Source organism: Theobroma umbraticum, unplaced genomic scaffold (assembly GCF_002168275.2).
Source record: "Theobroma umbraticum cultivar Fairchild unplaced genomic scaffold, ASM216827v3 scaffold_115.0, whole genome shotgun sequence".
NCBI lineage: Eukaryota > Viridiplantae > Streptophyta > Magnoliopsida > Malvales > Malvaceae > Theobroma > Theobroma umbraticum.
Window position 1 is genome coordinate 215,997 of NW_018397284.1, and position 24,120 is coordinate 240,116.

A 24,120-nucleotide genomic window follows, 5' to 3' on the forward strand; every position below is an offset into this window, starting at 1 on the left:
TTATCAGGCCATCCAAATCCCTTTCGGAGCTCCCGTATTGTTTCAGAAGAAACATGATGGGTCTTTAAGGCTATGCATCGACTACCGAGCTTTGAACAAGCTCACGGTCAAGACAAGTACCCGATCCCGCTTATAGCTGACTTGTTCGATCAGCTGGGCAATGCGCGCTGGTTTTCAAAGTTGGACTTACGATCGGGGTACTACCAGGTGAGGATAGCTGCGGGGACATATCCAAGACGGCTTGCGTGACTCGCTATGGGGCATACGAGTTCTTGGTTATGCCATTTGGATTAACCAATGCACCAGCAACATTCTGTACTCTGATGAACAAGGTATTACAACCCTTTCTTGACAAATTCGTAGTTGTATACCTTGATGATATTGTTGTCTATAGCCACTCATTACAAGACCATGTTGAACACCCTACGGCTTGTTTTTGAGGCCCTTAGACAACATGAGATATTCGTGAAAAGGGAAAAATGTTGCTTTGGTTTGCATGAGGTGCCATTCTTAGGGCACATTGTGGGGGATGGCAGAATCCGGATGGACCCGTCCAAAGTAAGTGCTATCCAGGAATGGGAACCGCCTGCCAAGGTAAAGGAGCTGAGATCCTTCCTTGGGTTAGCCAACTACTACCGCCGGTTTGTCAAAGGATACTCAAGCATTGCGGCACCACTAACGGACATGCTGAAGAAAGGCCGGGTGTGGGAATGGAATGCCGCAAGCCAACATGCCTTTGATCGGCTGAAACAGGCAATGAGTGAACAACCGGTGCTGAGATTGCCGGATCATATACTGCCGTACGAGGTACATACGGATGCAAGTGACTTTGCCATTGGCGGGGTACTGATTCAAGATGGGCATCCAATCGCGTATGAAAGCCGAAAACTGAACGATACCGAGAGATGGTACACGGTTCAGGAAAAGGAGATGACGGCAGTGGTGCATTGCTTCGATTATGGCGGCACTACTTATTGGGGCCAAATTTGTAGTGCGGACTGATAATGTGGCCACATCTTACTTTCAAAGCCAAAAGAAGTTAAGCCCGAAACAAGCCAGATTGGCAAGACTTCTTGGCAGAGTTCGATTATGAGCTGGAGTATAGCCAGGCAAGGCTAACTCCGTGGCTGACGCCTTAAGCAGAAGGCTACATTGGCTGCCATCAGTGAAGTGCACACAGAGCTGCTACCGTCACATTCGGGATGGCATGGCAAGCGACCCGACCGTGCAATCCATACTGGAGCATGCCATGGTAGGCAAGACCAGGCGGTTTTGGGTAAAAGAGGGGCTAGTGTACACCAAGGGCAATAGGCTCTATGTTCCGCAGCATGGGGGCTTGCAGAAACAGCTACTGAAAGAATGCCACGACACCTTGGGCAGGGCATCCGGGATGCATCGGACGATGGCATTAGTAAGCGCCAGTTATTACTGCCCAGAATGGAAGATGACATTGAAAGCTTGTGCGGACCTGCTTGGTGTGCCAACAAGACAAGGTTGAGCAGCAGCGACCAAGGGGATTACTCAACCCACTGCCAATACTAGAAAAACCATGGGACAGCGTAAGCATAGATTTCATCATGGGGCTGCCCAAGGCAGATGGGTTCGGTAGCATTATGGTGGTGGTGGATAGATTTTCGAAATATGCCACCTTTATACCAGCCTCAAAGAATGTCCTGGGAAGAAGCAGCCAAGTTGTCTTAAAGAACATTGTCAAATACTGGGCGCTTCCGCACACCATCATCAGCGATCGGGATGGCCGATTCACGGAAATATTTGGACAGAATTATTTAAGCTGTTGGGGTCTGAATTGTGCTTTTCCACCAGCAACCACCCACAGATGGATGGACAAACCGAGCGGGTGAATGCATTGCTGGAGCTCTACTTAAGGCACTTCGTGAGGGGCATGCAGTCCGACTGGCCAAAGTGGCTTGACATAGCACAATTCTCGCATAACCTACAGCGCAGCGAGTCCACCGGTCAAAGCCCGTTCGAAATCGTGATTAGACAACGCCCCACACACCAAGTGCCATTGCCGTGGGCTATACAAGTGTCGCACCAGCGGCATACAAAACCGCTAGGGGCTGGGAAGAGCAGCGGGACTTAGCTCGAACGTGTCTCACACAGCTGCAAAAAGGGCAAAGAAGTGGGCAGATCAAACCGACTGGAAGCTCACTTCAGCGAAGGGGACATGGTGATGGTGAAGCTACACCTTGTTTGAGGAACAAAGGCTTGCACAAGGGCCTGTTAGAAGGTACGAGGGCCCATATCGGGTAATCAAGAGAATCGGCTAGGTGGCATACAAGTTGGACTTGCCGCTCAAGCCAAAGGTGCATCCGGTATTTCATGTCAGCATGCTGAAGCCTTACCGTGCAGATAAAGAGGACCCTAGCCGAAGGGTGAGCAAACGGGCACCAGTAGGCATTCGAGCACGCTACGACAAAGAGGTAGAAGAAGTGCTGGCCGATAGAGTACTTCGACGGAAGCTCACATGCCTCAACATCAGTACCTGGTGAAATGGAAGGGTTGCCCGAGAGTGAAGTTAGTTGGAAGTCTGCAGAAGATTTGTGGCAGTTCCAAGATTGGATTAACGCCTTCCACACGGCAGCGAGGACGCTGCCAGCTTAGGTGGGGGAGGGTGTCACGGGCCACAGTCCAGACCCACCAGGAGGCCCAAGAGGGTGCCAGCCACTAGACCCATGTAAGGGGGCTGCTGGAAAATTCAATTTCCCTCCCAACCGAACTTCTAGAACCTCCCAATGTTTTGGAGGGAAATCTTTTGGGGGGGGGAATACTTTGAATTGAAAACTTTGGAGGGAAATGTGTGGGGAACCTTGCCTATAAATAACCCATGCTCCTTGTGTAAATCATCCCATGAATACATTGTAATTCAATTCATTCAATACAAGCTTAGCTTCTCTTTGCTAGTATTCTCTTGTCTTCCTTTTCTCTTTTATGCAAGCTTGCTTGCAGGCTTAAAGCCATCGGGTGGAGTTGGGTGCTTACTGAGTAAGTGCTGAAGCACTGAGGCTGACTTGGGTTCTAGTACTGAGATAAGGGGTTGGGCGCGCGAAGTGCTCTAATGAAGCACGGAGCAGTGGCTTAAGTAATCGCCCCGTGACACAAAAGCTACCTAAATGCCCTAATAGGAGAGAGAGAAATCAAAACCCAGCGGTGGCAGGCCAAGCGCATGAAAATAACGAGAAGGCCTGTGTTGGGCATACGTAGATGTGGAAGTAATTCTTCTTCGACTTGAACATTGTATTGTTGCTGATTGTAGACGTAGATGTGGGGTTCGAATATGTGGGCTCGGAATGTTTTCACCAAGCCATGTGGACCGCAATAGCTTGGCAAGAGGCGACGGTGGGCTTATGGAGGTTGACAAGGTAGGGCTGCTAACTGGTGAGGCTTGTAACCACAAATTGGGAGTAGACCCACAAGCTGAAAATAGGTGAACCAGTTTGGAGTTGGTCACCAGACCCATTGTAGTGCCTGAAACCATGGAAGAAACGAGTTTGATGGGTCACTCTTGTGGCTCTCGGATTCCAGTGGAAGAAAAGGCTCAATCTGGAGGGGGAGAGATTTTGTGGAGGAAATTGAACCCTTCACAACCTTGGTCAATAAAATCAGTAGCTTCAAAATACATTCATTATTATTTCATGTAACTAATTACATATAATCTTTGGTAAGTGTATGTGCTTGTTAGTAATGTCTATGGACATTCAATAACATAAGGTTATTGAAATATTAAATATGGAGTCACTGGATTTTATGATACATTTGTCATTTTCTAAAGTATGATTAGGAAAGTATTTAAGAGAACACGTCAATATTAATTACAAAGATTGGAACAAACCGAAAAGGATTTTCTTGCAGAACAAACATATAATATTTTTATGAATTTTTCCCATTCCACTTTCTTCCCATCATTCTTCGGATCAATGATTGGAGCAATGTTGTCATTTGTTATGATCTGTTCATACCCACTTTGCTGCTATAGAAACCTCCATACCTTGTTCTTAGCACCAGTTCCACCCATTCTCATTGGGGAGTGTTTATGAACAAGGAAAGGAACTTCAGAATCAGCTGGTGTGATGGATGATTGTGGGAAGTAATGGATGTGTGACTGACTTGAGCTTTGCTTCGATTGTTCTGTCCTAGTGTCATCATCCTAGTGCTTTATAGGAATGTACGTAGTTAATAAGTTGATAATTGATGCTTCGATTAATATAATATTTCCAGTAGATATGTGTGTTCAACCTGTGGTACTCTGAAGAATCTAATCAATAAGTCTTCAATGCAGGCATTGCTGGTATTGCTACTTCCAAGTTTAGTGATCTCACTTTGGTATAAAACAACCAGAAGTTATATTTCTGGAACAGTTGGTCTTATGTGCCTCAAAGACAGGCCATAATTTGGGATGACAAGTCGTACCTTGGCAGTCTATTCCTTTGCTTCTAAACATTTTGGCTTTAACTTGTAGTAAATCAACATTAAACGTAACACATTCAAGCAACTAGAGAAATGCACAAGTGAGCATTGGTTTCATTAAGAAAGAAAAACAGTACAAGCTATAATTGCCTTCAAAATAGCCTTGCTGCTCTTTTTAATGGGAAAATTCTCTTCTGCTGGCCTCTTCCAAAAGAAGTAAGCATCCTTTATCCATCGTGGAAGTACCAAGTATTTCTTCTCGCTTGCGGCCCTATTGAAATCCTCGGTTCCTTTATGGCAAGACACCAAATGAGTCACCGAATGATTGAGTTCTTTGCTGCATGTGGCTCCCAATTCCTTGGCTCTCAACCGCAATATTCCAGCATACTTGACATTGCTCACGTATAAATTACATCCTTTAAGCACGGTAGAACGAACTGATGCTGCCAACTCCCTAACATCTCTGTCACGAAACATGGCTTGAATATTGTCATCGAAGAAGGCTGTATGAATTGCAGACAGAGCTTTAAGAATGTCATTCAATGGAGTGTTCATCTCGTTTTCGTCTGTTTTCTTCCCTGTAAACAAGAACTCTTTCATCAAGATCAAGTTCGGCTCATGATTTGGCCATACTTGGTCATTATCATCAAGGATGAGAATAGAAGACTCCATCCCCAACACTAAATCAAGCGTTTTTACCAAACCAGGGCTCTCGTTGCGAGAGATTATTCTGTGATCGAAATACTTGTCTTGGGGATCAAGGATTTTAGCCATCTTCTTCGCATATGAGCGAGAGCCCAGGGTGTAGAGGTGCATCTCAAACATGGTGCTGGCCCTCTCTAAAAAGGCAGAAACAAGGGGTCTCAACTTCACGAAGATCCCATCAACTTCCTGCATATCATCTTTGGGGACACCAAGTTTTGAAAAGGCATCCGATCGAAAGGAATGAATCAAGGTGTTATCAATATCCAAAACAAGGTGAAGCTTTCTCTGAGAAAACAATCTCTCAGTCTCCAGGCAACGCAAGCGATCGATTTCGCTACGGCTAAGCCTCAACCCCATGTGTAAGTAGCTGAAATCCAGGCCGTAATTGCCATCTTCTTCAATCTTTTGACAGCAATCATTACAAACTCCATTGACAACAGCGGGATGCTCGCATGATCTCTCCAAAACTAGGGTATTCTCGGGTAAGACTCCATGTCCACGTTTGGAGGAGCATTGGAGTCGCTGGATGAGTTCACGGACCCCTCCTTCTTTGAAGCTCAAAACCGGCTCAAGATTGGCAGAAACATCTTCAACAGTCACGGGATCAACCTCCATTATGAATATCTAGTATGGGTTTAACGTCCTCAACACCTTTGCTTTATGTATACATAAGAGTAAGTAGGTTGATGTCTCGTTTTCCTATCAGGAATTGGAAAGAGAAAGAAAACAAAGCCAGGGCAATTTGTTTTTGTTTTTGTTTTTTTTTTTAAACTCTTTTATTGCCTTACAAAAGGAATCTTTTTCCTATAGGAGTTCTAAGTATAAATAAAAATTACAACCACTAAGGGTGCATGCATATGCCACACGAAATCTAATAAACAGGTTGATTGACTTGCTATACACAATCACAATCCACACCTGGAGATGATTATATATGTCTTGCATGAAGATCATCATCTCTAGCAAAAAAACTACCAATTAATGCTTAGATTCAATAACCCAAAGACAGGTTGAGCAACAGAGCTAGTGTTAATATTGTTATCTTTGCTTAATTTCTTCCACTTGACCATTAGGAGGACTCCTGTCCTGGGTGCTTCTTCCTGGTCTTGAGAAGAGCTTTCAACCTATTGATCAGGGACATAGTACCATTCGAATAATTAAAACACATCTTTGTTCTTACAATGCTTTGTAAACCTATTTACAGTGATTTGTCAATGTTAATTGGCAGATACCCATGCAAAAACGATGAGGATAAAGAAAAGGAAAATGGAAAACAGGATACCTTACTTACATTACATCCTTACGATGGCCTTTACAGTAAATCCAATCTTATTATAAGATTAATTAAGTTAATTTTTTTTAAAAAAAACTGTATAATAGATTAATAAGTAAACAACATACAAAACTTTTAAATTTATCTATTTTAAGTTAACAAGGTAGCTAATGTTTAAATTTATCTATTTTATTTTAAATGTTATTTAATTTTATTTTTAATTTTAAAATATAAGAATATTGTTCTTAATATTCAATATTAACATTATATTTAACTAATTTAATTCAATTAAGATTATTATGACTTGTTACCTTAAATTTCATATATATTTACGTCAATATTTTGACAATAATTGTTCCAACTTTAAAATTTTTTATATTAATTCTTACATATTTACATCAAGGTTTTTCAATTGTAAATTTTTATCATAATTTTTTGTACTATTATTTATTTATAGATTAAAATTTATCATCTGTTAAATACCTTAAACTTGAGAATATAAATTTAAATTTTTATTTTTTATTAAAATTATATTTCTTTTACTTAATTGATTTATTACATTAATTCTCACATATTTATGTTAAAATTTTAAATTTACTTATTCAACTTTTATAAATTTTTATGTCAATTCTTACAATTTTATGTGAAGACTTTTCAATTGTAACTTTTAACCATGATTATTTTTATCTTAATTATTTTTTAATTTAAAATTAAAATTTATTTATCGTTAAATACTTTAATATGAGAGTATAAATTTAAATATTTTTTCTTTAAAATTAAATTTTTTTACTTAATTGACTTGTTGTGTTAACTCTCACATATTTATGTTAAAATTTTAATTTTTCTTATTCCACTTTTATAAGTTTTTACTTTAATTTTTACAACTTTACCTCAAAACTTTTCAATACTAACTTTTAAAAAAATTAGATTAAGGGTTTTCAACGGCAACTTTAAATTACATGAACTATAATTATTTTTTCCTTATTATTCTTTATTTTAAAATTAAAATTTATATATCATTAAATACTTTTAACTTGAAAATATAAATTTAAATGTTTGTTTTTTATTAAAGTTAATTTTTTTAACTTAATTGACTTGTTATAATAACTCTTACATATTTATGTTAGGATTTTCAATTTGCTTGTTCTACTTTTATATATTTTTACGTCAATTCTTTCAACTTTATGTTAAGACTTTTCAATAGTAACTTTTAACTAGATTTATTTTTTTCTTATTTTTTTATTTTAAAATTAAAATTTGTATATTGTTAAATACTTTTAGCCAAAGAATATAAATTTAAATAGTTTATTTTCATTAAAATTAAAATTTTTTGACTTAATTGACTTATTACGTTAACTCTCACACATAAGATTTTAAATTTGTTTGTTTCACTTTTATGAGTTTTTACATTAACTCTTACAGTTTTACGTTAAGGCTTTTTAATGGTAACTTTTAATTATAATTGTTTTTATCTTTATTATTTTTATTTTAAAATTAAAATTTAGATATAGTTAAATACTTTTAACCGAAAAATATAAATTTAAATAATTTTTTTAATTAAAATAATTTTTTTATTTAATTCACTTGTTATGGTAATTCTTACATATTTACATTAAGATTTTAAATTTGCTTATACTATCTTTATAAATTTTACGTTATTTTTTACAACTTTACATTAAGATTTTCATAGGTAGCTTTTAACAACTTTAAATTAAAGCTTTTCCATGACAACTCTAAATTACATGTATTTTCATTTTTGTTATTATACATTTTTAATTTTGACCATTTGATTTATTATAATAACAATCCTATTTATAAGATTAAATTGCAGCTATTAATTAAAAATATTTTTTAATTTTACTTTTTATGAACTGGTTGAATGTGTCAATAAGTTTCTTTATTGACTTTAAATCTATGGTTGCAATTTAATCTTATAAATTAAATGGTTTTTATTATTTAACTTTACAATAAGGTAAAAAAAAATGACGTTATTAAAGAATTTGCCTGCATGAACTAACAGTTCCAATTTCATTGTGAAGATCAAGCAGATGGTGCTCGTCTTGGCAAGGGCCGATGGAAAGGGCAGGGCTAGTTTCATATTGGGTGAGGCTTTTCATATTACTGCCTGGGCATGGCCTGATCCATAAAACTTGGGTCAGGCTTCATCCAATGGATAATTCAATCGGTTGGACTCCGGCTTGATCCTTCCAGCTGTTCCGCTTTCAAAAACAACGGGTCTATCGTTGTCAGGTGCTTGACAACTGGGTCGACTCCTGTAGTTGTATCGGGTCGGATTCAAAACCTCAAAGCACTTTCACGCCTCCACTGAGTCGCCCCCCAACGAAACACCCCCACCGCCCGAGGTAAGCTTTTCTTCTCTCAACTCCGGAGCTTAAATTTTCTCAACAAAATCGACAAATGGGTATAGTTTTTATATACTTGTTATTCATTATTATATATGATATTCAGATTTCCAGATTGCTCTTGCTAGGAAATAGGAATTTGTTGCTGAGTCTTCCATATGATGGTAAGTGGTACCTCTTGTTTCTTGGTTTAGTTTATGCCTTTACTTCATTTTTTCTCTTGAATTTCTAGTTTTGTAATTATATGTGATAAATGAGCTTTGTTTTTTATGGTTGTTTTTGTTATTATTATGATTGTTAGGAAGCATTTAGGAGGGCCATATTGCAGCCTGGCCCGCCGGAAACTTTTGCTCTCAAGACAGTTCAAGAGGTTATAAAACCTCAGGTATTTCGAATCCTTATCTTTTGATATCAGAAGGTTGATGAATTTAATGAAGTTCATTTGCTTTTTCAACACCATTGCTATGTATGAAGCTTCCTTGGAATTCTTTGGTTTGTGCATTTGTTATTATGGCTTTGGAAAATTTCATATTTGTATATGTACATTAGCGTGTCTTATGTTTGACACTATATTTCACATTTGTACATAATGATTTATGAAAGAAAAACTTGCGGTGGGTAGAGGAGGTGAGAGTTGGGATCTTCTTTTTGGAAGAGATTTGAAGGGGATCTTCTTTTCAGAAGAGATTTGAAGCTATGAATCAGGAAAAATATTAGACTCATGACTTATCGGGATTCTCTTTGTGATTATATGCTTCACAGTTTGTTAACATCTATAAATTGTTAACTTCTCTTGCATGCAACAACCAAGTTCAGTGGTAAGCAAATCTTCGGTGAGTTTTAGAGAGGTTTGGTGTCTAGATGTTTCATAAAGTTTTGAATGTTGCCTGTAACTGATCCTCAGGCTGAGTCCTGATGGCATGGAGTGAGTGACATTGCAGATAAAGCACATATGTTGCTGATGATGTTGTTCTTTTGTCTCTATTTTTTTCTCTTTTGTGGTTGGCATGCATAATTTTCAGGAATTAGGTTATTGGGCATTTCTTAGTTGGTGAATTCGTTTTTTTTTTTTATTTTCCACAGAAACAAACAAAATTAGCTCAGGATGAAAATCAATTGCTAGAGAACATGCTTCGGACCTTGCTTCAGGAATTGGTGGTATGTGACCATATCTGGTACTTCATTTAAACAGTGTTTTTTTTCTCAATTTTTCTTTCTTTTTATGTGTAAATAGTCTTGGTCTTTAGCATGCCTACATTATGGAATCCTGTTTTACATGCTACTCATATTGGGGTATTTCTCTGCTATTCTCTTTAACTTTCTTCTAGGTTGGGTATCCACTTTGTTTACTTTTTTTTTCTAAAAAATATGGTATGTAAGAAAAAATAAGCATCTGCTGTAGTCTAGAAGCTTCAGTAAGCAATTATAACACATGGATGTATGGGCTTTAGTTTCCTGTGACATTTCTACATTATGCTATCTTGGGGCATTGGCGAACTCTTTACGAGCTATTCCTTGAGCTTTTCTTTTTAGCTTTCTTCCATGCCAAATCTTTATTTCAATTTTCTTTCTTTTCCCAATAAATATGACATGAAGCCTTTTTCTGTGTTTCAGTAGCTTGTTCAGAAACTTAAAACTTGTAACTCCATATTGGTTCCATGGAATTGGAGCTGTCATTTTAGGTCATGTGCTACTTGAACATGAATTATGTTAGTTCTAAATATCTTTTTCGGCAGTAGATACCTTGTCTTAGTTATAAATGATGCAAACCTTTAGTTACAACTAGAAATCATTCCTTTATCTTTCTTTCCATTTGTATACTAAAATATGTAAAATTATGGGCCACCATCTACCTTATCTCCACTTTCAAAATTTAGAAAGCACATCAGATGACCAGTGGCATTTCTTCTTGATAAATATTCAAAAGAAATTAGTATTTAAGTATAGATTATATTATTTTGGTTGGGAAAGTAGGGAATGATTAATTTAAAAATACTAAGAATCTACTCTATTTGAACTGGATACCAGTTTGGAATGTGCCTAAGACATCAAATTTGGGATGATGGAAATGACATTTACTCATTGTGAGTGGAAGACGGTGACTAAGATACATTTGTCCACCAGCTTTGATGATAAATTCCACTTACAATTAGCATAGCAGTTTGCTTTCCTGTTAATTAGCTTGAGTTTGTTTGTTCACTAACCTGGATGTTCTTACTTTCTCTTGTTTGCAGTCATCTTCAGTACCGTCAGGGGAGGAGATAATGCAGTATGGGAAGTCAATTGATGATGAGAGCGATACACAGGGCGTAATTCCACGACTTCTAGGTTTGTGAATATATTTACCTGATAAAGTTTTGTCATGACTCAGTTCATTTACGCCCTAGCATTGGTGGAAACTATTGCTTGGTATCCAACTAAAGTAAGTTTTAGTTTATATGCTATGGAAAGCATTTTCCTCCATTTTACCTTATATAAATCCAACACTCTTTGTTCACTGCATGTTACATAAGAGTGTCGATTACAGAAATGACAACTATAATGCAAAGTACCTTAGTACTTTATTTATCATTTTGATGGAGAATCACTTAGGCTTTTATTTTAGTAGGGTTATGTTAATCAGTGTTATATTTGGTATTTGCTTGATTAGGGTTTAGAGTATAGCTTATAAACACTAAGCTATTTGAGTTTTGATTAGATTTTGGATGATGAATCTTTTAGATTTTCTCCCTTTGCTGATTCTTTTTGGTGTTCTCCCCTAGTTCTTTTTTTTCCCTCCCTATTTTTTGTCTTCTCCCTACTTGATTCTGTCTAACACTGATTTTTTCTTTTGATTTCTATTTTATATCTTTCCCCCTACTTGTTCTACATCTCTTTTTGGTTGTCAACTTGGTTCATTTCCGTGTATTAGATTTTAAGAAATTGTACTTTTTTTTTTCTCAATGATGCGATAAACTCTTATATCATTTACTTCTTTAATGTTATTGTATGATGAATTCTATGTTGCACTCAGTCTAAATCTTATCCTACAGTACTTGTGTCTTGTCTTTAAGATACCACACATAGAGATATATATATATATGTTTATTGGCTACCTAACTTGATCGTTGTGCATTGTCACTTCGGATGCTTGCTTGCTTTTACATATTGTCCTCGCCTTTTTTTTTCTTTTCCTTTATTTTAATGCTCCAAGAAAACCAAAGAATAGCCTGTTACAAGAAAAGAAGAAAATAGGACATATAGTGTAACTCCATACATAAATTTTATCTTCTGGAGACTTTTGAGGTTGAGCCCAAGTGTTCTAAATAATTGAAAATTTTGAGAAGTTATGCTGGACACTGGCAATGAGTATATTTGGAATGCATTTTTTATTCCTTCCCGTTTCTATGATATTTTGGTCGGATACTTTTTCTTGAATAATTTAGAATTGAAAAGAATCTGTTGCAGATACTTGAAAGTGCAGTTTCTCTCTCCATCCTCTCCTTGTTTCTAACATGTTCTATTGTTTCAGTGATGGGCAGTTTCATCTCAACTTACATCCACATTAGTCGTTAGATAGAAAGCTTGACTTTTTGAATTGATATGCTGATGATAAACTTGTGATTGCTTGATTACAACTTTACTCAGTTACTCTATCTACTGTTTTCATTTGGTTAGATGTTGTGCTCTATCTTTGTGAGAAAGAACATGTTGAAGGTGGTATGATATTTCAGCTTTTAGAGGACTTGACTGAGATGTCTACAATGAGAAATTGCAAAGACATTTTTCGATATATAGAGAGTAAGCAAGACATCCTGGGGAAGGTGTGTTCCTAAAATGGATTCAGGTTTTTTGCTGTATATGTATGTAAATTAAATTATGGAAGACTGTATTCCTCTATGGTTTCACTACTCTCTCTGATGCATGGGTTTATATTATGCCATGGTCAATATTCTTTCAAGAACTTGATGGCTGCATTTTCTACAGCAAGAGCTTTTTGCTCGTGGAAAACTTGTGATGTTGAGAACATGCAATCAACTTCTTCGCCGACTGTCCAAGGTAGTTGATTTCTTTCCTCTTACATGCACTCTTTTGACAAATTTTTACTAGTGATAAAAACTTCCTTAATCATCAGTGCTCTCTTCTCTATATGTTATGCTTGTGACTTAGTAGTGATGCACTTTCTACATTAGAATTTGGAGAACTTGTTCCCCTATCCATTTCTTTTAAGGAATGTGGCATCTATTTTCAACACCCTTGTTTAAATTGCTTTTAGCTATTGTTCAAATCTTGTGCTATTAGGTACTATTTGCTTGCTGATTTCTTGTAGGCGGACTAACCTAATTTTCATTTACCTAATAAATTAAAGCCACCATCATCTCAAGAAATCCTTATCTATTTGGCATACATGTGCAGACTTGTATGGACACCCAGCTCAGCAGAATTTGTGTCAGTTCTGCCAACCTTGTTGGTGTCTCTTAGGTGCTAGATTGTCTGGAAAATGATCTCTTTTTCTCTCGCCTTCTTTGTTCCTGGTCAAGTGTAAAAATACACAGTTGTTAAAATGAGAATCTAAAGAAAAAAAAAAAAACTAAAGCAGTGAGGTAATGATGATGAAAGAGTGGCATCCTTTGGGTTCTGACCACTTTAATTTATCAAATCTTAATGGGCTAATTAGATGCCACATCCCCCATCGTTTCTTACATTTGCTTCATCCAATTTTTTGGGATTGATTTCTAATGGCTTTGGTGGTTGAAGAAAAATGTGAAGTCATGTGACTGATTTAGGGGTGGAAAAAAACCTGCTTGATGCCTTTGTTTTTTCATGTTGTAAGGTTTTCTATCTCTTGGTATCTGAATAATATTTATCTCTTTGTTTCTACAAGTACGCAGAAGCAATCCATATTAACTGTTGTCAGCATTTGGGTTGAATGATACTTTATAAAGATTTACAAGTATAATTTGAAAATTTGTTGTTATTGGTATTACATTAATTATGATAATTACGTAATTTTTCTATAATTCCTGAAAATATTTTTTAATGCTAATTATTGATGTAATTATTGGTATTATGCAGGATTTACATTGATTTGGATATGCCTGTCCTGAAATATAGATTTTATCTGTCTTTCTAATTCATTGGAACTTGACTTTATAGGCAAATGATGTGGTGTTTTGTGGGCGAATCCTAATGTTTCTGGCACATTTCTTTCCATTGTCTGAACGTTCAGGTAGTTGTTTCTATTCAGCCTCACTCTGCTCATTGATTGTTATTGTTTCCCCTTGCTTATTGATTTCAAATAATACTTTGCAGCTGTGAATATAAAGGGTGTTTTTAACACATCAAATGAGACAAAATATGAGAAAGACCCACCTGAAGGTGAATTCTAGTTAACTCCATTTTCCTACTTTTCTGGTTTGCATTTACTTGTGAAATGTTTGTAGTTTTCTGGTTAGCACCAATTTTAATTTACATGCTTTTTCAGGCATTTCTGTTGATTTCAACTTTTATAAAACCTTCTGGAGTTTACAGGTTAGTTGTGCCACTTTGAACTTTTGGAAGTGGATGTTCACTTTCTCTCAGTCTCCCAGAATATTTATTGGTTGCAATAGGCTTAAGATTATTCCTCCCTGATATAACTTAAATTATTTTTGGAGCTACTGATGGAGGTGATGTTGTCGTTAGGTAGTGTACCTGTCTGGTACAGGTGAAATTCCAATTGTTGTATTTTTAACACGAGTATGAAGATATATGTCTTTCTGTACATGTTACACTTGTAACTTGAGTGGGATATTCAATTGATTCACCGCCAATGCATGGTTTTATAGTTCCTTTGATTTTTGTGTATGGAAATAATCTCAGTTCTAAAATGGTACTGCACCAGACATTGAACGTGCATCCTGGATAAAAACACAATTATAAAGATCTCCTCATTCTTAAGCTGAACTTCTTAATGAGTTTTCTTTTATTGGTTTTTCAGGATTACTTTTGTAACCCTGCTTCCCTTTCCACTGCTCCTGTCAAGTGGCAGAAATTTACATCTAGTTTGATGGTATGCCTTTTATTAGCTGTGAATAAGTTTTTTTTCTTTTTCTTTGAAATTCAATTTCACTTTATTGCTTAGTCATTAATTTTGTTCAGCTATCCAGAATTAATGATTTAAACTTAGCCATCATTTCTTTTTCTTAATTTTGAGGTGTGCAGGTTGTGTTGAATACATTTGAAGCTCAGCCTTTGAGTGAGGAAGAGGGAGCTGATAACAATTTAGAGGAAGAGGCAACCACTTTCAACATAAAATATCTTACAAGCAGTAAATTGATGGGTTTAGAGGTGAGTGACATTGAGAAGATAAGAGAATTTGTTTATGGAGAACATAATTTGTTTAATCTTTTTCCCCTTTGGAACCAGTTAAAAGATCCAAGTTTTCGGCGCCACATTCTTTTGCAGTGCCTCATATTATTTGATTATCTGAAGGTAATAACTGATATATTTGAAATCTTTATGCACTTAATGTTTTGTCTTTCTTCCTTCTGTTGTAATAATTGATAAATTATTCTTCTTTTCTGCTAGGCCCCAGGAAAGAATGATAAAGATTCATCTGAAAGCATGGTTAGTACTTTATTTATTATGTTGTGTTTAATGCAATCTGCTAATTTCCCTCTGCTTTTCTTTTTTTTTTTAATGTAAATAGACAGAAAAAACTTTTATAAAATACTTCTATTGCTTTGGGCAATTAGTTGCTTCTAAATACAGAAATACATCAAAAATGATGGCCAAATTTCAAAAACCACTTGGTCTTCAAAATTCTGATGTTTTCTGCGGCTGAAATTAAAAGTAGTGAATCCCCATGCATGTATTATTTTTGTTTCCTCTAGATGTGCTGGTTTAGACATTGGAAATATCCAAATGTCCGTGATTCCGTGGATGAATCAGGCTAGAAATCCCTGCTATTTCCTACTAGAGGTTATTGAGTTATTATTGACACGGGATTAAAATTGGCTAAATGGCTGGAAAAATGTGAGAAGTTTGAGGTTGCTTACTTAGGAAGCTTACATTGAAGGGTTATGAATGAATCGACGTCAACTAATTTGCGACCACCCAATGGATCTAAAATCTAGTTTGCATGTCTCAGATCATGGTGCATTTGCATCTCATGTTGTCAAAGTTGGCAACTTAAAACATGCTCTAGTAAATCAAAAGGAAGGAGAATTAAGCTTAAAGAACCTTAGAAATGGAGATTTGTTCGTAATGATATTCTTATACAAGAATAAAAGATAAACTATTGATCTTTATCTATCTATTTCTTAAAGTAAGTATTAGTATCTCTTTTCCTCCATATGTATCTATCAAAATGCCTCTAGTAAACACCACTACACCAGTATGTGTTCAAGGGCTGCGAATAGCAATCTAACTCATCCTACTTATATCACACCACGTACTGATCAAAGTAGAGTTCAACATAGACATCCTATACTGTTTTACTGCATATCTTAAACTTGGTAACACTAGGGTTTAGGTGCCAAGGAAAATCATAACACCATGTCTATTGAAGCCTGCAATCCTAATTTTCTAGATATTTCCCTAAAGTAAGACAAATCCTTGCACAGTTGTAGCTTTCTTTTTTGGATCTTGTGTGGATAAGTGCTGGGTTCCAAATTCTTAATTTTGCTGGCAATCCATCATATCTTAATTGTTTCTGTGACCTTTCAACCTTTGTGATATCTTCAACTGCCTTGTCTCTTCATAAAACATCATCACCTCTGGTTCAAAGAAAAGTAGAAAATATATCTTTAGTTCATTACCAGCCAACTTTTACAACATAATAGTGACAGTTGTTAAGATTTTTGTACCTCAGTTGCAAATTAGAAATGTACATTCATGTAGAAATGGAGCAATACATACATTGACCAGTAACGAAGAATATAAAATTGCTAATTTTCTTTTCTTAAATTTACATTCCAGAAAGAAGAAATTAAGTCTTGTGAAGATAGAGTAAAGAAACTACTGGAAGTGACTCCTCCGAAGGGGAAAGAATTTCTTTGTAGTATTGAGCATATCTTGGAACGCGAAAAGAATTGGGTAAGACTGAGCTCTTTATGTTTCTCTCATATTCTTGGCATCGTGAGGATAGTTGGTAGTTCAGTTTCTTATTCTGAATCTTTTTGCTCTTAGGTCTGGTGGAAACGTGATGGTTGTCCGCCATTTGAAAAGCAACCAATACAGAAAAAACCAGTTCAAAATGGAGCTAAAAAACGGTATGCAAGTTAATCTTGAAGTTTACTTTCTCAACATTAAATTTCATCAAACCTTTATGTGTCTGGAGGAAGAGTATTTAAGCCTAGAGGGTGGGAAGAAATGCATCCTTTCTAAGATTCCACTTCCATGCTCGGGCAGTCAATGCAAAGGGTTGTCGTTTTTTATTACTGGAAAATGTCCTGATAATGACTGAGACCTAAATTTATAAGTAATTTTTTTCAGAATAAAAATTCAGTACTTAATTTTTCAATTTTCAATTTTCGCAGTTCATCAAGCAACAATGAAATCACTTTTTTTACAATTTGAAAAATGATAACAGATTTGAAACCTTTGCTCATGCTGTATTGTTTGTCAAGTACTACTGCTTTATGCATCTTTCCATCATGCTCTTGCACCTCATGCTTAACTTTTCTGCATTTTGTCATCCTTTTTTCCTTCTCTACATTTGGTGCTAACCCTATTCTTGCTCTTTAGTTTTTGATGTTTGTTGTCCCTGTCTACATTGTCTTACAAAATATATATGTTTTCCAATCTTGCAGTCGGCCAAGGTGGAGATTGGGAAATAAAGAACTCTCTCAGTTGTGGAAGTGGGCAGATCAGAATCCGGTGTGTGCTTATCAACTCGTTCTTTTGAAAATTTTGTAGACAATAAGAGTGGAATAAACTAGTTCTTATACCCTACCTTTTTGATGAGGCAATGTTAACCATATGGTAGACAATTTTCTTAGGGATGTTGTGCACTGAATTTAGATCCAAGGTTGACTTTGTTGCACGATTTGAAATTTTATTTTTTGGTTGTTTCTTTTGTTTATCTTCAAATATTTCTGAAAATTCCTGGTTTGTTACAAATTTATGGCTTTAATAATTTCTTGTCCTTTTATTATTGGTATTATTATTACTTAGTGCTAGTATACTACTATTATTGATGTGTGGTGGGAGGGGGCTTTATTAATACACACAAAAGCTTTTTCTCAACAAGTTCTTGGTAAGCTTAAAAGCTGTCAGCAACAATATTTTTTATTAATGCAATGTGATTTTGATGATTAAAAACAGTATGAAATGTGTGGGAATCATCATACCATGGAAATTCACAGTAATGGATATGATAGTCATTGTTTAAAAGTATGAAACATGTATAAGACTTGTCCCATTAATATCTAGTCATCTTTATGGTTTATAGTGTCTTTCTTTCCATTCAAAAGGAACAAAACATGTTCCTCGTGAAATAATTAACTATTGGCAATTAAACTCTTTAAGCCACCAAGTCAGTTCTGGAAAACGTTCTGGACTATGCTCAAGAGATTAAAGATATGTCTGATGTGTCGATAGCTTCAAAATTTAAGAGGTTTTATCAAAAGTAATCAGAGAACAAGAGATGTGGTCATGCATTAGTTCTTAACAACATCTAACTGTCATAGGTACTTCAAAGAGTGCTTACATTTTTAATTAGAAGCCAAATTATTTATTATACCTTATTCTAGGAAAATTTTTTGTCCTGCTAGTTTTTGGTGCTTAAATTTTCTTATTGTTACTTTACCTGTCTCACATGTCATTACTGCACTAACGAGGTTTAAATGGCTTTGGCATTGAGCATTTCATTGCACTAACCCTAAATCAAAGTATCTAACCAAACTTTGTATCAGAGATTCTTCAAGTAGATTAACAAAATAGGGTTAGATCTGTGTGATTGGAGTCCAACGAGCATCAATGGCATTTTTTTCTTATATTCCTGTAATTTTAAGTTTATATTTGAACTTTTTGAGTTATTTCATGTCAGGGGGCATTAGTTGTATTTACTTCTAAATGTGTAAGATCTATTTTGACATGTCCAGAATGCTTTGACTGACCCTCAACGTGTTCGAACTCCTGCCATCACAGATTACTGGAAACCCTTGGCTGAAGATGTAAGTACCCTTGTGGTTCTTTAAAGTTGATGATGATACTTTGTTTTAACTGTCTTTTGAGTCTTTATGAATCTTTCAGCGTTCCTCTCTTTGCTGTACTTGCTTCCAGCATGTGAGCTTTTAAAATAAATTCATCTCTTAAATTTGCAGATGGATGAATCTGCAGGAATAGAAGCTGAATATCACCACAAAAATAACAGGGTGAGTTTTGGTGTTTTGGACTTAATGCACATCCAGACCCACACCTACACCCACAATTAGAGGTGTCTGTGGGCCAGTCCAGGCCCAGTTAACGTCATAAGATTCCGCCAGGCCTACTCATTTAAGTTATTTATAATTATTAAAATATTAAAAAATATTTTCATATTTATATCTTAATAATTTTTAAATATATTTTAGAATTAAAATTTAATTAAAAATATTATTTATTATATAATATGTTCTCAGGCCAAGTCGGCTAGGGCCTTAAAATTCTATCCAAGGCGCGGTCTGTGGACAGGTCTTCTCTTAATATACATGCATGCAAGCATACATGTGTGTATGTTGGGTTGGTTTTTATTAATGATGCCGAAGTTCTTTTGACATACCCAAGAAAGTTATTGAACTATGGAAAAGCTGTCATTAACTCATTATGAACTTCAATGAATTCTAGGGCTTCCCTATCTTACATTTTTACGTAAACTGTGCAACGCCTGTCATATAGTTGTTGCATTGGATTAACGGCCATCAAATAATTAACAAGATGCATATGTGCACTCATTGTACTTGCATATGATTGTACTATTGGTATTGACAAACCGCTCTGAAGATTTTGATGTATGTAGGTATAACAATTAAATAAAAGAAAATACTATAATCAATCTGACATGAACATGTTATTATTGATAGTTGTTCTATAAAAATGAGGTTAATATAGATATATTCATGGATGTTGAAATTCTGGCAATTTTTTATACAGGTTTATTGCTGGAAGGGCCTTCGTTTTGCTGCTCGGCAAGACTTGGAAGGGTTTTCTAAAGTATGTTATATTACATATGAAGATATTTTACATATAATCATGTAGTCTAATGAAATTTACATGGTCGTGGTTGCAGTTTACTGAACATGGTATTGAAGGAGTAGTTCCTTTAGAACTTCTCCCGCCTGAAGTGCGATCCAAGTTCCAAGGTAAACCTAGTGACAGGTCTAAACGTGCTAAAAAGGAGGAGACGAAGACTTCTTCGCATCAGGTTGAAGAAAGTCAGGTATCTCTCTCTGGCAACTTTCAGCTTTGCTTTTATTTGTCATCTCTGGTATCTGCAGTGTTTAGCATAGCATTCCAGACAACTTGGTACATCTAGAGGAAACTGCATTAGATTAGATGGTTGGAATGTAAAAGTTGCCTTTCGATAGTTTTTTCTTTCTTTGGCTTACAATACATTGTCAGAGAAGCTGGTATAGAAACACCAAAAGAACATATTCTTAGATTATTCAAGTCTTTTCGGGTTTCTAATCTTTGTCCTTTATTTGGGTATTTTCTAGATTGCAACACCTGCAAGCGAGGTTGATGGTGAGGGAATGAGAGCCGATATGGAGGCATCTGCAGCACTGATGGATACCGATGTCACAGCTGGAACTGGAAATAATTCCCAAGGTGGCACTCCAACACCAGATGAACATCAAAAGCAAAGCCCTGATACTGATGTTGGTCAAGAAGCTGGGCAATTAGAAGCAGATGCTGAAGTGGAGGCAGGGATGATAGATGGTGAGACTGATCCAGAGGCTTAGTCAGATCATGTAGGTTGAAAGGGTTCTTAGCTGTAGGTGTTAAATTTTTATTTTTAACCATGGAAAATCACAAATGATATTAATGTATTATTATTATTATTATTTTATTTTATTTTATTTTTTGAGATGAAATTTTTAAATTTCAAAATCCAGATTAGTAGTTGTTATACGTCCTGTTAACAATTAATTAATTTATTAACTTTTTATGACAAAAAAGAGGGGTTTAATAATCTTAACAAGCGCAACTAGATAGTTGTAATATATTTATTGAATAATTAATTAATATATTAATTTTGATAAACCTAATAAATTAATAGTAAAAGATTGGTATGTGTTATTATTATAATATATTTACAAAAATTAATAAATTAAATAATTACTAAATAAACAATATCACAATCCTGTAGATGTGCCTTCCAGCCAAATTGTAACAGCAAATTTTACAGTAAGGTCAATAAAATTGATACAGCTATTGGCTAAGAGTTATTAGATTTAGAGGTTTTTATTTTATCCGTTGCCCAATAAAAAAAATTACAACCTGATTATTTATCAAACATGTTAAGAAAAAAAGCTTAAATAATCTGTAACAAATAAAAATAAAAAATATTAATTAAAAAGAAAAAATTAACAAAGAGAATAACAAAACTTTCATTAAAATTAATCATTTATATTTATATTCTTGAGTAAAAAATATTAACGATTGAAAATTTTTTAAAATAAATATTATAATAAAAATTAGGTTAATAAATAATTATTTTTACTTTTACTATTATTTATTTATAAATTAAAATTTATAAACAGTTAAATAGTTTTAACTAGAAAATATAAATTTATAACCCTAGTATTTTTTAGTTAATTTTTTTCTTTTTATTCATTTTGGATTCTTTATGTTTTTTTCTTAACCTATTTGATAATAAACAAGTTGAAAATTATTTTATTAATCAATGGCTGAAAAGAAATCTTTTAAATCTAATGACTTTTATTCATAACCTTACGTTAAGATTAGTTTGACTCTAAAATTTGTCCTACCATTTAACCATCTCTTTGTGTAAAATGGCGACAGCAGTTAGGATAAAGTTGTCGTTGACGGGATTTGGTTCTGTATGGCAATGGTGCAGATGATCCCTAGCAACAAGTGGTGAAGGTTATATATACAGAAGAAATGCTTAATGGGGAAGGTAGTATTCAGGCCATCGTTTCCCCTGTCACGTTAAATACTAACAAATGGAACTGACAAAGCAAACATCCAAAGAGAAAATGTCTGCAGAGCATTTGCTGTTAACCGTTGACGACGCTGATCATCAACACAGTAATCATCATGATCGTGGGATGAAATTCGAGATTCGTGGTTTGAGGAAAGTATCGGAAGCGGGTGTTACTATACTTAACGGGATCAGCGTCGATATCCCCAAGGGGATGATCGTCGGGATCATCGGACCGAGCGGGAGTGGGAAATCGACGATGCTTCGAGCACTCAATCGCCTTTGGGAGCCTCCGTCGGACACGGTGTTCCTTGACGGTCATGATATTGTTGATCTTGATGTTCTTGGACTTCGCCGTAAAGTCGGCATGCTCTTCCAGCTTCCTGTTCTCTTTCAAGGTAAGACTATAGATATTCCATTAAGCTGTAAATTACAGTTGAAAAAAGAATGGGCAAATTTTGAAGTATGATTGGTCCTTTCAGGTCCATCAATGGTAGGTACTGTAAAACTGAGGTACCCATTAACAGGTTCAGCAACAATTTTACCATATGCAAATATGATTGCTTCAAGCTTATCACTTCACTTCAAGTCCTTACCTTGTTTCAATTGCAAAGAAGAAATCTTTAGATTCCAAGTTTAACTCCTAGTATGCATGGATTTGTGGATTTAATCCAATTCTATGTTGATTTTGTTTATTTGATTGGTTGGTTTGTTGGTATCTTTTACTGAAAGAGAAAAGCTAACTCGAGTTCATAGATGTCTTGATTTCAACTGTTTGTATATAGACAAACCAAACTCTTTAAGAAAAATTTTTCAGTAATGAAAGTAATGAAGAGTGTCACTTTCAGGCACTGTGGCAGATAACATTCGATATGGACCACGTTTGAGAGGAAAGAAGTTAGGTGATGAAGAAGTTTCCAAGTTGCTAACACTTGCAGACCTTGATTCCTCCTTTCTCAGTAAGACTGGTGGTGAATTATCTGTGGGTCAAGCTCAGAGAGTTGCACTGGCTAGGACACTAGCAAATGAACCAGAGGTACTCCATACTCCATACCCCCTGCTAATATGTTGCAGTCAAAAACTTTGCATTGGTTCAGGCTAATTTCTTGGTTGGTTTTTTCTCTCTGGAAAGGTTTTGCTGCTGGATGAGCCAACAAGTGCATTGGATCCGATTTCGACACAGAACATAGAGGATGTGATAGTGAAGCTTAAGAAGAAAAAGGGAATGACTGTTGTCATGGTTTCTCACAGCATCAAGCAAATCCAAAGGGTGGCAGATGTAGTTTGCCTTCTTGTCAATGGTGAAATTGTTGAGGTATTGAAGCCTGATGAGCTGTCTGAGGCCAAGCATCCCATGGCACAAAGGTTTCTTCAACTAAGTAGCTAAATACTTCTGTCAGTGTTTGTATATTACCTTTCCTTTTTCTTTGTGTTTGGGGTTTTGATGTTAACTTTGGTGTAAAACAATATTTGGAATTGCAAGCTGATGTTTGATTTATATCTTAATGCCCTAAATATGGCCAAAATCAAGCCCATTGCATTAATATGGATAATAATAATTTGCATAAACTACAAACGTTTAATGCACCTAATCCTTAGTTTAATGGTACGAGTATGTATCTTTTTAGAGTTCGAATTCATCAAAATTAAAAATCGCAATCTGTTTAATTTTCGTTTTTAATCAAAAGTCCAAAAATTAACATAAATATCACAAATAAGGTAAATAAAAGTAAATGTGTACACTTTAATTTAATCTAGAACCTATAAATGAGAATTTTAAGTGCATTAAATGATTTTTATTAAAAAAATAATTCTTTTTAATTGTAATGGTGTTGAATAATTTATGGGGTAAGACTTAGGAGGTCCTACAGAAAAGTCTTGTGAGGACGCAATCATAATAACATTCCGCTCCTCACAAGACGACACAACTCCTCGCGCTAAACGACACAGAAAAAGAGAGACGATCCTTTTTCGGAGGGCCCGCACACCCACACGAGTCTCTTGGCAAACACCGTTTCAATTTCCAAGACCCCAAGATCATCCCCCTTGAGCGGCTCGGCCCAGCCTAGCCACTCTCCGTTAACTCACCGTAACGGTGAAAACAGAACCCTTTTTACCCACCGTTTCAAAACGGAATCTTCGTAACGGCCGAGACGTTGAACAAATTTGGCGGTAAAATGCCAATCCACATCATGACGTGGCAAAATGTGATTGGCTAACCGTGCATGTCATGCGCATGTGCA

At 35.6% G+C, this 24,120-nt stretch overlaps 3 protein-coding genes across 3 annotated transcripts; 2 read left to right on the plus strand and 1 right to left on the minus strand.

Annotated features, from left to right (window-relative positions):
* Positions 1-4,545: 4,545 nt before the first annotated feature.
* Positions 4,546-5,748, minus strand: LOC110428420 (RNA polymerase II C-terminal domain phosphatase-like 4). The gene has a single exon (XM_021444263.1). The coding sequence runs from the start codon at positions 5,746-5,748 to the stop codon at positions 4,546-4,548; it is 1,203 nt and encodes a 400-aa protein (XP_021299938.1).
* A 2,896-nt stretch (positions 5,749-8,644) lies between these two features.
* On the plus strand, positions 8,645-20,815 carry THO1 (nuclear matrix protein-like protein). The gene is made up of 22 exons (XM_021444287.2): positions 8,645-8,769; positions 8,876-8,933; positions 9,071-9,154; positions 9,853-9,927; positions 11,004-11,097; positions 12,427-12,572; positions 12,736-12,807; positions 13,906-13,978; positions 14,062-14,127; positions 14,234-14,280; positions 14,729-14,800; positions 14,953-15,078; positions 15,157-15,222; positions 15,319-15,357; positions 16,711-16,827; positions 16,921-17,003; positions 17,544-17,610; positions 18,837-18,908; positions 19,059-19,109; positions 19,867-19,926; positions 20,003-20,152; positions 20,430-20,815. The coding sequence occupies exons 2-22, from the start codon at positions 8,928-8,930 to the stop codon at positions 20,673-20,675; spliced, it is 1,812 nt and encodes a 603-aa protein (XP_021299962.1). The 5' UTR covers positions 8,645-8,769; positions 8,876-8,927; the 3' UTR covers positions 20,676-20,815.
* Positions 20,816-21,720: 905 nt separating this feature from the next.
* Positions 21,721-23,375, plus strand: ABCI17 (non-intrinsic ABC protein 3). Its single transcript, XM_021444286.2, has 3 exons — positions 21,721-22,275; positions 22,726-22,913; positions 23,010-23,375. Exons 1-3 carry the CDS (start codon positions 21,900-21,902, stop codon positions 23,262-23,264), a joined length of 819 nt encoding a protein of 272 aa, XP_021299961.1. The 5' UTR covers positions 21,721-21,899; the 3' UTR covers positions 23,265-23,375.
* The last annotated feature ends 745 nt before the right edge of the window (positions 23,376-24,120 follow it).